Consider the following 13,009-nt stretch of genomic DNA (forward strand, 5'->3'; position numbering starts at 1 on the left):
ACACTTTTAGATCACTGTGAACTCAGATTGCTGACGGTGTGACCACATGGTGACATCACTGTGAGATCAAAGTGTTGACTGGGAAGTTAAGTTTACCAAGTAAAGCAAACACTCATCACCATAATCATGACATGTGCTCTCCGTTTAGGGTGTACAGGGGTGCGCTGTCAGGCATGTTATACACCTTAGCCATAGAATTGTCTTGTTTTCCTAATTGAATATTCTTTTTGGCACCATTGTTGAGATTCATACACTGAATCTTGATGTCTGTGTGCCTTAAAGAAAGGCACACAGACATTTTCTTTTTCTTTATCAGAACAACTTTTAAGAAATAATTTGAATTATATTGAAAAATCTGGAACTTAATCTGTAGAATTACTGTGATGTTGTAATGACCAATATACATTTAAGTCAGAGATTAGGCTCTAATTGAGTTCAGTGATTCAGATCAAATTATGATTATGTTCAAATATAACCAACACCACCTGATCAACTTTTCTTTTTGTTCATCTGGCTGTAATAACTCAGATCAACAGCCAAACAAAATCTAAAGATAATCATTTGAAGGTCAACTGCCCAACTAAATCGAACACTAATCTCCATAACGGTGTCTAAAATTGTGATTTTTCTCCTTCAGTGATTCTGCTTGTTAACATCAGGTGTCTTCAATAATGGTCAATCATCACTCAATCAATCACTTAATTATCTCATTAACTTTAACACTCTTGAGTCTGGAGCCAAATAAACTCCCAGGAGAGTTCATTTAACACTGGAGTTTTTGCTGTGTGAGTTCATGGGTGGAATAAATATATGGCAGGACTTTTACTTTCTGACCCCTGGAATCTCCACCTCTGGACATCACTGTGAGATCAAAGTGTTGTCTGGGATTGCTGCTAATAACTGTGCTAACAAGGCGTATAACCTGTATACAGATACCTGCAGTTCTCCCACTATATTGCAGAACAGAGGCGTCAGAATGCAATACTACGCCGGTCACTGCTTATGACAACATGTTGTTATCCCGGAACCGGTAATAACCTTTTTTCAGGCTTCTGATTGGCCAATATGGCTTTACGTTTAGGGTTATATCGACACCTGTTGTTTGGCATGCTCTTGACAGCGCTTCATAGTGTTTTTTTGTGTTTTCATGTGGACATAGATTTTTTTTAAACTGTGCTTGTGTGGACGCAACATTTATTCATTTGATAACGCATCTTTTTCTCTCCATTTTGGCCTTCCGTCCACACTTAGACAGCATTTTTATAAATGAAAACGAAGCTTTTTTAAAGCACCATTTTTGGGTTGTAGTGTGGACTGTGAAAACGGAGGTATTTAAAAACAATGACGTAAGTTTAGTCATGTGATGCATATTGTACTAATAGACCAATTATAGGTTTGTAAACATCCGGGATGCGCGCGCATCGTGGTTGCAGAAAGACCCGTTTAACAGCTGATCATTACACGGATACGGATAAGAATAATACTAATAGTTCGATTTAAAAAAAAATTTATACAGATTTACGATTCTGGCATCCGACTGCACAACACGAAATTTTTCCGGATGTTGTCTTTTGGTCCCGACATGCGCAGTAGAACCTGCGTGACGCCGTGTGACGTAGGGTGATAATTCCCCTATATATATTCATGTTTATACCGGTATTGTGCCTGATATGTGTTATTCATTTCCACACTGTTGCTAAAATGTGTTACTTTTTACACTATTCATATCACAGTCCTGCAAAGATGACAGAAAATGTACTCTCATGTTTTACTGCAGGACAGCAAATGTGAGCGGTCACATTTAGACCAAACATATAATGGTGAGTGAGTGCGACCTGGACACTTCAGTGAATGCTGAGATATTTTGCTAAATAAAATGATCCTGTCAGAAGAATTGCGTGATTGCGGACGGAGAGCCGCTTTCAAATGTATCCGGTTTAATGTAGATGTAGCCTCAGTGTTATTTTAACAATCTGGAGTGTGGACACATATGTACACTGAGGGGTGTTCATGTAACACTGGGGATTTTGCCATGTAGTGTGGAGAATGTTTACATGGTTGTCAATGGCATTTTGGCTTTAATATGACTTTCATAGTTAATAGGCAAAAATAAACCTGGTGTCCTCCATGATTCCTGTTCTTTCTGACAACAAAGCGTATGAATGTGACAAGCTCATAATCATGACTTCAGGGGGAGGTAGGACTTTTCTGGTTGGACGTGAAGGCAGCATTAGTATGCCCTTTTTTGTCACCAATGTTTGTCACCTTTCTAGTTCCAAAAATTATCCTGTTTATATTTACTCATAAGTTGCTTTAAAACTTTATTGCGTTAATTGTACTTTACCCAAGTGAGTGTTCAAAGCGGGTGTGAGTGGCTCCAGGATACACCAGATATGTTCCTCCGAGTTGTTTGATGTGACGGAGTCTCTGAAACTGAGGAGTGTCGATGATCTTCACCAGCAGGGGGTGCAGCTCAATCTGACCATGAATGGGGTCGTTGAAGATCTACAGGACAGAAAAGAGTAAATACTATATGCTGTTCTCAGTTTAGAAATGCACCAGGAAAAGTGAGGTTTCAGACAATATCAGCATTTTTGGGACAGCAGAAACTATGAAAACATATTCTATTAAATAATTCATTCATTTAGAACATGGACAGATAGAGCCATTTCCGAAGGATCTCTAAACTGTGTTCTCAACAATATGTTAACCTTATTTGAGTCAATCAGTAAAAGGTAATTTCTGACTCTGTACATTGCCATTATTACATCATCAAGTTGTGTAATATATTATGCAGACAGACAGATTGTCACTTTCCAATGAAAAAATCACATGAAAAAATACTGTTTGTTGAGTTTTGAAGTTTGGCTGTCTAAAGCATTTAGCATCATGGCTTATGTGTCTGTTTAGTAACATGTTACATTTTTTATTCATAGCAGTCCAACATACTAATCCTAAACAAATAAAATACAATAAAAATCAATTTTTAATAAATATTTTGGTCCCATTTTAACTTTTACCTTGTGAAAGGAAGTTTGATCTTCAGCCTCTTCAGTTGGAGGAGGAGCAGCCGCACCACGTGACGATGAACTTGATCCCTCATCTGTAAGCAAACCGTCATCAATTTTTGTGAGTGAATGCTAATAGGTCTGTGTTGTGTTTTAAAATAATTAATTAACAAGCATAAACACAAGAAGAGTAAAATATTTCAGAGCAAAATTAAATTCTTAAATCTAATTTACAGTATATCTTTAGGTTTACTTCCACCCAAAACCAAAAATGACAACTCAGATAGCAACATTGTGTCGGCCCAGATCCGGCTCACATCTGGCACACGTTGAATGCGGATCTGGCCCACATGCAGCGTGGAATGACGGCACTTGGGTGGACCACTCCTGTTTGCCAGATCTGGGCCACAAGCAGGCCATAGCAATGCCACATGTCAGCCAAGAGCAAAGAAATAAACCAGAACTGGACCTTATCTGAGCCACAAAATCTGTGTATATTAAATATGAAGTCATCTCAGCCTTAATAAGCCTGTTAACAAGCACCCAGCTAACAGACTTTTGTTATAAGAACGTTCTCCAAATATTCAGTGTTGGTTCTGGAAACGTGAAAAATGTCCAGTTTTCTTGACATCAGAGGAACGTGTTTTAAAAGGTATAATGTTCCTCAAACGTTCTTTCAACTTAATTTTGATTTAAAATTCAACAGTATAGAAACGTTGATTTCTAACATTCCAAGAACATAAAAATTTTAGTCACCATTATGGAGATCAGTGTTTGATTTAGTTGGGCAGTTGACCTTTAAATGTTTAACTTTAGAATTTGTTTGGCTGCTGTAACTGAGTTATAACTCTCAGATGAACAAAGAGAAAAGTTGATCAGGTGGTGTTGGTTATATTTGAACATAATCATCATTTGACCTGAATCACTGAATTCATTTAGATCCTTATCTCTGACTTAAATGTATATTGGTCATTACAGCATCACAGTGATTCTACAGAACAAGATCCAGATTTTTCAATTTAATCCAAATGATTTCTTAAAGGTGCCTTGTGTAAAAATAAATAAATTCATACTCCACATTCCATACCAGATGGGGGCAGTATACCTCCAGAAAGTGAGTTGGTCTACTCTTTCAAGCTACTCCCCTTCACCTTTACCAGTGAATATGTTCATATTCGTTCTGTTCATATTACATTTTTATTGTTAGTTTGAATTACATTAATTTGACAGACAGCATTCGCTGATGTTGACCAAGCTAGCGCATTAACCGTGAGACACGCAAACACTTTTCACACGCTCTCACCCCACGCATCAATTTTCTCACGCACAGAAAAATCGCGAAGCAAAGAGGACACGGATACCGACAGACTAGACAGAGCAGGTTAGTTATGATATTAAAAAAATCTCAGCTCTCAGATTCTGTCAATTTTATTACGCAATTCAAACAATAAATACCGTTTTGGCGCTTGTAAATGTTCCACGACAGATCCCTAGCGCACGTAAACCGAACATCTCTACTAGCTAATAATAGTAAAAAAACACAAACACTGAAAGATACAGTAACGTTAGGCTACAACTTACCAAAATGTATTCCTCATGTATACATAATATCGACCAATCAGTGTTTTTTTATCATCGTGAAGAGGTCAATAACACAGCTGGAGAACAATTATGTCAGATTTACCTCAGGAAAGCCATTTAATATACATAATATAGGTCACGTAGTTGGCAAGAAAAAAAGAGCAATAGAGATTGTGCTATGTGTACTATATTACAATACTGTATTTATGAACGTTATATACGTTTATACGAACGTTTATACGTTTATACGAACAGCCTTCGATACATTTATATGTTATAACTTCCCGAAAATCTACACAAACATATAAAACAAACTTCTAACGAAATACTAACAGCATCTTACTCACCAATCCAAAAGAAATGTTGCAAGTTCGGAGTCAAACCTCATTTTTTTCATGTCCATTAGTTGTCTCCAGCGATGGAAAGCAGTGCCAATGTTTACTCTGGTTCTGTTCCTTTTTTATCAGATTTTATTTGAATGTAGTAGTGGGGCTGTAGGCTACTTTCCACACGATTGACATCAGGTTCAAGTACGCCCACAAGCCGTGCGAGTTATTCGTGTATTGCATGTTTGGCTGGTGGTTATGTTGCCCGCATACCGCCTCCCATGGCCGAAACTGGTATTACGACACCTGTCGGGCCGTGGCTAGTAATGCTAATGCTAATTTAGGTTGATATCTCTGCAGCACTATAACTTGACATTTTTTTTATGACATCATCGCCCTTATTTCTTCTCATTCTTTTGATGCGTGTAGCTCATTTTTTGGATATTTTTACCTCAATTTTTACACATGGCACCTTTAAAAGTTGTTATGATATTAAAAAAATTCAATTAGGAAAAGGAAATTAATAAGACAATTCAGATCATAATTTATTCATACCACAATGCATGATGGGAGCCATGAATGAGTTTTGATTGGTGGCACCCAGAATGCACTGCAACATGCTTTATTATTGTCACCATTGTTGAGATTCACAGGCTGATTATTGATGTCTGTGTGTCCAAATAAAATACTTTATCAAAGTCTTTTGATCAGAACAACTTTTAAGAAATCTTTTTGATTATATTGAAAAAGCTGAAAATGGTATACTGTAGAATCACAGGCTGCTGTAATCAACAAGGTAAACCTAACTCTCTAAATGAGTTTTGTGATTCAGGTCAAATGATGATTATGTCAAAACATAATCAACACCACCTGATCAACTTTTCTCTTTGTTCATCTGGGAGTTATAACTCTTATAGAACAGCCAAACTAAATCTAACGTTATTAGTTTAAGGGTCAAGAGTAGGGCTGGGCGATTTAAATCGCGATATTGTTATGCGCATCTCGTCAATAAAGCCGGTTCCTTGATTAGTAGTAAATCACCATCACCTGCTTTCAGATGGAGCGGCATTTACTACAAAGAGCCGTAGTTAACTGACAAGCTGAGCCATATCGCATTAATATCGCGGACGTATCGCCAGCAATAATTAATGCGATATGGCTCAGCTTGTCAGTTAACTACGGCTCTTTGTACACAGCAAAAACTCCAGTGTTAAATTAACACTCCTGGGAGTGTATGAGTCCACACTCAAGAGTGTTTAAGTTAATGAGATAATTAAGTGATTAATTTAGTGATGATTGAGCATTATTGAAGACACCTGATGTTAACAAGCAGAATCACTGAAGGAGAAAATCTCAAATTGTAAGTTACCGTTATGACGATCAATGGCTGCTTTAGTTGGACTCTTGACCCATAAATTATTAACTTTAGATTTTGTTTGTATGTTGTTTCTGAATTATAATCACCAGTTGAACAAAGAAAAAAGTGATCTGATGGTGTTGGTTATGTTATGACAATCATCATTTGAACTTGATCACTGAACTCATTAAAATCCTTCTTTCTGACTTCGATTTATGTTGTTGGTTAGTGAATCTGCATAAATGCCCAGATTTATTTTATATAATATAAAGGATTTCTTAAAAATAAAAATCATTCTTTTAGGCACACACAGATGTCAAGATTCAGTCTATGCATCTCAACAATGGTGAGGAGCAGAATATTCAATTAGGAAAAGTAAATTACATAGACAATTCAGATCATAATTTATTCATACCGCAATGCATGATGGGAGCCATTAATGAGTTGTGATTGGTGGCAGCCACTGCAACATGCTTTATTACTGTCACCATTGTTGAGATTCACAGGCTGATTATTGATGTCTGTGTTTCTAAATAAATTCATTTGAAAGTGTTTTGATCAGAACAATGTTTATTAAATATTTTGAATTATAAGTAAAGTACTGATAATCATAGATTGAAAAATCACTAAACTGCAGCTAACAAGCATGATTATGTCAAAACATAACCATCACATAACCATCACTATAAGATAACATTTTACTTTGTTCATTTAACTGTTATAAATCAATAACAGCAGACAAACAACAGTAAATATTAAAGTAAACATATAATGGTCTAGAGCCCAACTAAAGCAAACACCCATCACCTTAATGGTAACTTACAATTTGTGATTTTCTTCTTCAGTGATTCTGCTTGTTAACATCAGGTGTCTTCAATAATGCTCAATCATCACTAAATTAATCACTTAATTATCTCCTCAGCCCTAAATGCCGCTTCATCTGAAAGCAGGTGATGGTGATTTACTACTAATCAAGGAACCGGCTTTACTGACGAGATGCGCATAACAATATCGCGATATATATCGCACAGCCCTAGTCAAGAGCCCAACTAAAGCCAACACTGATCACCATAATGGCAACTTAAAAAAAAGAGATTTTCTCCCTTTGGTGATTCTGCTTGTTAACATCAGGTGTCTTCAATAATGATCAATCATCACTCACTCAATCAATCACTAAATTATCTCATTAACATTAACACTCTTGAGTCTGGAGCCAAATAAACTCCCAGGGGAGTTTATTTAACACTGGAGTTTTTGCTGTGTGAGTTCATGGGTGGAATAAACATATGGCAGGACTTTTACTTTCTGACCCCTGGACTTTCCACCTCTGCTTTAGAAACACACACATCAAGAATCAGCAAATGAATCTCAACATGCTTTATGCCGCAATGCATTCTGGGAGCCACCATGGGATAAAACGCATGGCTCCCAGCATCCAGCATTTTTTTTGGGTTTTCTTTGCAACAAATTATGTGTTTTGATAAACTCTGTTATGAAGACTACAAAATAAAACGTCAAGAGTCAAACTAAAGCTAAACACAGATCACCATAATGGTAACCAAACCATTTATTTTCAATGGTAAGGGTAAGGTTTTTTTTTTTTTCAGGGTTGGAGCCAGAGGTGGAAAGTCCAGGGGTCAGAAAGTAAAAGTCCTGCCATATATTTATTCCACCCATGAACTCACACAGCAAAAACTCCAGTGTTAAATGAACTCTCCTGGGAGTTTATTTGGCTCCAGACTCAAGAGTGTTAAAGGTAATGAGATAATTAAGTGATTGTTTGAGTGATGATTGAGCATTATTGAAAACACCTGATGTTAACAAGCAGAATTACTGAAGGAGAAAATCTCTTTTTTAAGTTGCCATTATGGTGATCAGTGTTTGCTTTAGTTGGGCTCTTGACCCTTAAACTAATAACTTTAGATTTTGTTTGGCTGTTGTATCTGGGTTATAACTCTCAGATGAACAAAGAGAAACGTTGATCAGGTGGTGTTGGTTATGTTTTGACATAATCATCATTTGACCTGAATCACAAAACTAATTTAGAGAGTTAAGTTTACCTTGTTGATTATTTACCTTGTTGCTGCCTGTGATTCTAATATTATGCCATTTTAATCATTTTCAATATAATCAGAAAGATTTCTTGAAAGTTGTTCTGATCAAAGGACTTTGAAAAAATATATTGTTTGGACACACTGACACCAAGAATCAGCCTGTGATTCTCAACAATGGTGACAATAATAAAGCATGTTGCAGTGCATTCTGGGTGCCACCAATCAAAACTCATCCATGGCTCCCATCATGCATTGCGGTATGAATAAATTATGATCTGAATTGTCTTGTTTTCCTAATTGAATATTCTTTTTGTCACCATTGTTGAGATTCATACACTGAATCTTGATGTCTGTGTGTGCCTTAAAGAAAGATTTTCCTTTTCTTTATCAGAACAACTTTTAAGAAATAATTTTAATTATATTGAAAAATCTGGATCTTAATCTGTAGAACTACTGTGATGCTGTAATGACCAATATACATTTAAGTCAGAGATTAGGCTCTAATTGAGTTCAGTGATTCAGATCAAAGTATGATTATGGTCAAATATAACCAACACCACCTGATCAACTTTTCTTTTTGTTCATCTGGCTGTAATAACTCAGATCAACAGCCAAACAAAATCTAAAGATAATCATTTGAAGGTCAACTGCCCAACTAAATCGAACACTAATCTCCATAACGGTGTCTAAAATTGTGATTTTTCTCCTTCAGTAATTCTGCTTGTTAACATCAGGTGTCTTCAATAATGGTCAATCATCACTCAATCAATCACTTAATTATCTCATTAACTTTAACACTCTTGAGTCTGGAGCCAAATAAACTCCCAGGAGAGTTCATTTAACACTGGAGTTTTTGCTGTGTGAGTTCATGGGTGGAATAAATATATGGCAGGACTTTTACTTTCTGACCCCTGGAATCTCCACCTCTGGTTGGAGCTAAACTCTGCAGGACAGCGGCTCTCTAGAACCGAACTTGCCTACCGCTGGTCTAAGCGAAAGAGATCTTTGATCATAACAACTTATACAAAACCTTCCAATTAATTTGAAAATGCTGGATTTTATGCAGTAGAATCACAGGGCTGCTATAAACACAACTGGAGTTACCTGAATCATCAGGGGAAATAATGAGCTCTCTTATTTCTTCCTTGCACCATTCATGAAAGCATTTATTGGCCATCTGTACAATCTTCTGATGGTCCTGATTCTTCTGATGCCCCGGATCACTGTTTGGATCATAGTAAACCCTAACAAGCCATTCATGAAACTTCTGTGGCTTGAGACTGGACACCTACAGGGACGAGAGAAGACAAACTCAACCTGTTTACTCAAGCCAGGAAACACGCTTTCATTTATCATCGATGAATTTGGAGAAATTACAAAATAAATAGAGCAATCTGAAAATCCTGTCTCTGTATTTCAATATAGCCCAGCCAACACAGCCATGTGGGGCCCAAATGGGTTTGACCTGGGCTATCTAACTGGGACCCAGCCAGTTTTGTCCTCGGTTTCCATGTAGGCCCCACATGGGTTTGCCCAGATGAAATGAACACTGCTTAGTATGTACAGTACAGGCTGTTTAATGTAACACTGAATCAGTGTTGGAGGTAATGAGATAATTAAGTGATTTAATAATGATTGTGCATTAATGATGAACACCTGCTGTTAACAAGCGTAATCACTGAAGGAAAGAAAAACACAAGAACTACTTTCAGCCACTGCCTTGGATGAAATCAACTGAAGATAAAATACATTAAATCTCTCAAGATCTGATTAAACAACTCCACAAACAGCATTACCAGCTTCACTTATTACTAAGCAGACTGACTTTATTTATGTCAGACGTCTTCAGAAATTCTTATTGAGAATTAACAGAGGTTTAGATGTTGATTACTTATTTGAAAGTAATAGTTTGATTTGATGTTACCATTGTGGCGATCAGTGAGTGCTTTAGTCAGGATCTTGACTTTTTAACATTAGTTTTTCTCTGGCAGCTGTGTCTGTTTGTTATGGTGAGAACAGCAAGAGAAAATGTAATCAGATGCTGTAAGCTGATTGATGATAAGAATATAGGCATTGTTATGTAGTGGTTTAACTCACTGATATTTTGTGTAAGGTTTGTATGGGTAGTATGTCATTCATTTTGTTTTATTGTTGTGATTCTACAGCAAGAGATCCAGCACAGTTTATTCAGAACATCAAATTATTTTATAACCCCATTTACACATGTTGGACTACTGAAAGTTGTATTCGCAAACAGACATCAAGAATCAGCATATGAATCTCAACAATGGTGACATGCTTCATGGTGCAATGCATTCTGGGTGCATCATACGAAACTTATCCATAGCTCCCAGAATGCATTGCACCATGAAGCATGTCACCATTGTTGAGATTCATATGCTGATTCTTGATGTCTGTGTGTGAGCAAGATTAGGAGGAGCCTAAAATATGTAAGTGGTGTTAAAAATCATTTGACGTTCTGATTAAATTCTATTCTCTTGCTGTAGAATCACAACAATAAAACAAAATGAATATCATACTACCCATATGAACCTCACACATAATCAATGAGCTAAGCCACTACATGATGATTATATTCTTATCATCAATCAGCATACAACATCTGATTACATTTTCTCTTGCTGTTCTTGCCATAACAAACAGACACAGCTGCCAGAGAAAAACTAATGTTAAAAAGTCAAGATCCTGACTAAAGCACTCACTGATCGCCACAATGGTAACATCAAATCAAACTATTACTTTCAAATAAGTAATCAACATCTAAACCTCTGTTAATTCTCAATAAGAATTTCTGAAGACGTCTGACATAAATAAAGTCAGTCTGCTTAGTAATAAGTGAAGCTGGTAATGCTGTTTGTGGAGTTGTTTAATCAGATTTTGAGAGATTTAATGTATTTTATCTTCAGTTGATTTCATCCAAGGCAGTGGCTGGAAGTAGTTCTTGTGTTTCTCTTTCCTTCAGTGATTATGCTTGTTAACAGCAGGTGTTCATCATTAATGCTCTATCATTATTCAATCACTTAATTATCTCATTACCTCCAACACTGGTTCAGTGTTACATTAAACAGCCTGTACTGTGCACACTAAGCAGTGTTCATTTCATCTGGGAAACCCATGTGGGGCCTACATGGAAACCGAGGACAAAACTGGCTGGGTCCCAGTTAGATAGCCCAGGTCAAACCCATTTGGGCCCCACATGGCTGTGTTGGCTGGGAGGTAGCACTAATACATTTTCTCTGAATAATTGTTAGTTGTAACTCAGTTTTGCAACTCAGATGTTCCCATGTGTAAGAAATCATGACATTTAGGATATCAGATTCAATCACATAATCATGATGGCACTGTAAGTATTTGAGATAAGTGAGATTTCATACCTGGTACTTCTCCATCTTGAAGGCTGTCTTCAGGTCATTCTTGCTGTAGAAATAAACATTATCAATGGGCTCATTACCCACTGCACCAAAACCCATCTCAAGAACCTGAATGAGAGATTTCAGATAGAAAATCAAGTTAAACTGAAAAAATGAAGATCTAGAAAATAGAACAATTTGTTATTTCTTACTCTTTGTACATACATAAATGTTAAAGTCCTCAAACTTCAGGTTTTGCCCATAAGACTCATTGAATTTCCCGACCCTAGTCTTCCATAGACCCTTCAGGTCTTCCTAAAGGTTTTGGAAGGGTAAATAGGTCAAATATTACACTATGTAAAATAATAATGACAGAAGATTTGAATGGCATTCTTAAAATCTTCAGAGTAAACAAAACATAAAAAGATACATTATCATATACAATAGAAAACATTTACACATCCACATATTTAAAAAATAATAATAATAAAAAAAACTTTGTTAAGAAATTTAGAACTTTTCATCAAAATAAGAACTTTCTTGTAGCTTCAGTAACATCTCTGCCAAGCAGATTATTGTAAATATGATATATACTACATATGATGTGTGCTAACATACACGTTAAATTTAACACACAATAAAATTGCTATAAACCTCTCTTTCTTCTTTCTTCAGTCGGGCCTCTCCGACAAACTTTGGCAGGCGTCTGTTCATGATGTCCTTTAGAATGTCTTGGGCTTTAGTCAGTTTAGGGTCTGGAGGGTTAGTGCCTTTATGGTCCATGATCTGATCTAAGATGTGATCTGCGGAGAAGAGAATGAAAGAAAATTAGTAATTACTTTTGATATGAAACAGATTATCGAATTTCAAATTCTGTCCATTTTATGATGAAATTCAAACAATAAATGTGAAATAAACATGAATTTAGAGGGAATGTTAAAAGATACAGAACAACTTACAGAAATGTGTAACATTTGTCTTATGTAATTGCTCAATCAGTGTTTAAAATGTGGAAATAATTCAGTAAAACAGCTTGTCACGTGATGTGGCATTTACCTCAGAAAATACATTCAGTGTCCATAAACAAGTTATTTAGATAGAAAAATTAACTCAAGAGAGGATCATTTGTATAATTATGTGCACCATATTACACATTAATTATTATTCTTTTTTTTTTACTGTTCTTCAATATTTAATGTGTTTGAAAAAAATCCGTCAAATTATGGAATTCACCATTTAAATGTTTACATTTAAAAATAAAATAATTGGAATAGAAATACAGTTTCTTTCATGACTTCATGAAATCAACATG

At 36.1% G+C, this 13,009-nt stretch overlaps 1 protein-coding gene across 1 annotated transcript in view; it reads right to left on the bottom strand.

Moving 5' to 3' along the window:
* Positions 1-13,009, bottom strand: part of LOC311279830 (uncharacterized protein) — a 52,562-nt gene that overhangs the window by 26,129 nt on the left and 13,424 nt on the right. Inside the window, exons 6-11 of the mRNA XM_084391583.1 lie at positions 12,334-12,500; positions 11,923-12,012; positions 11,722-11,826; positions 9,431-9,614; positions 3,021-3,103; positions 2,345-2,505 (exon numbers count right to left, since the gene is read on the bottom strand). Coding sequence (XP_084247709.1) covers positions 2,345-2,505; positions 3,021-3,103; positions 9,431-9,614; positions 11,722-11,826; positions 11,923-12,012; positions 12,334-12,500 — 790 coding nt within the window. The remainder of the gene's footprint in view (positions 1-2,344; positions 2,506-3,020; positions 3,104-9,430; positions 9,615-11,721; positions 11,827-11,922; positions 12,013-12,333; positions 12,501-13,009) is intronic.

Source organism: Rutilus rutilus (genome assembly GCF_951802725.1).
Source record: "Rutilus rutilus genome assembly, chromosome: 2".
NCBI classification, from domain to species: Eukaryota; Metazoa; Chordata; class Actinopteri; order Cypriniformes; family Leuciscidae; genus Rutilus; species Rutilus rutilus.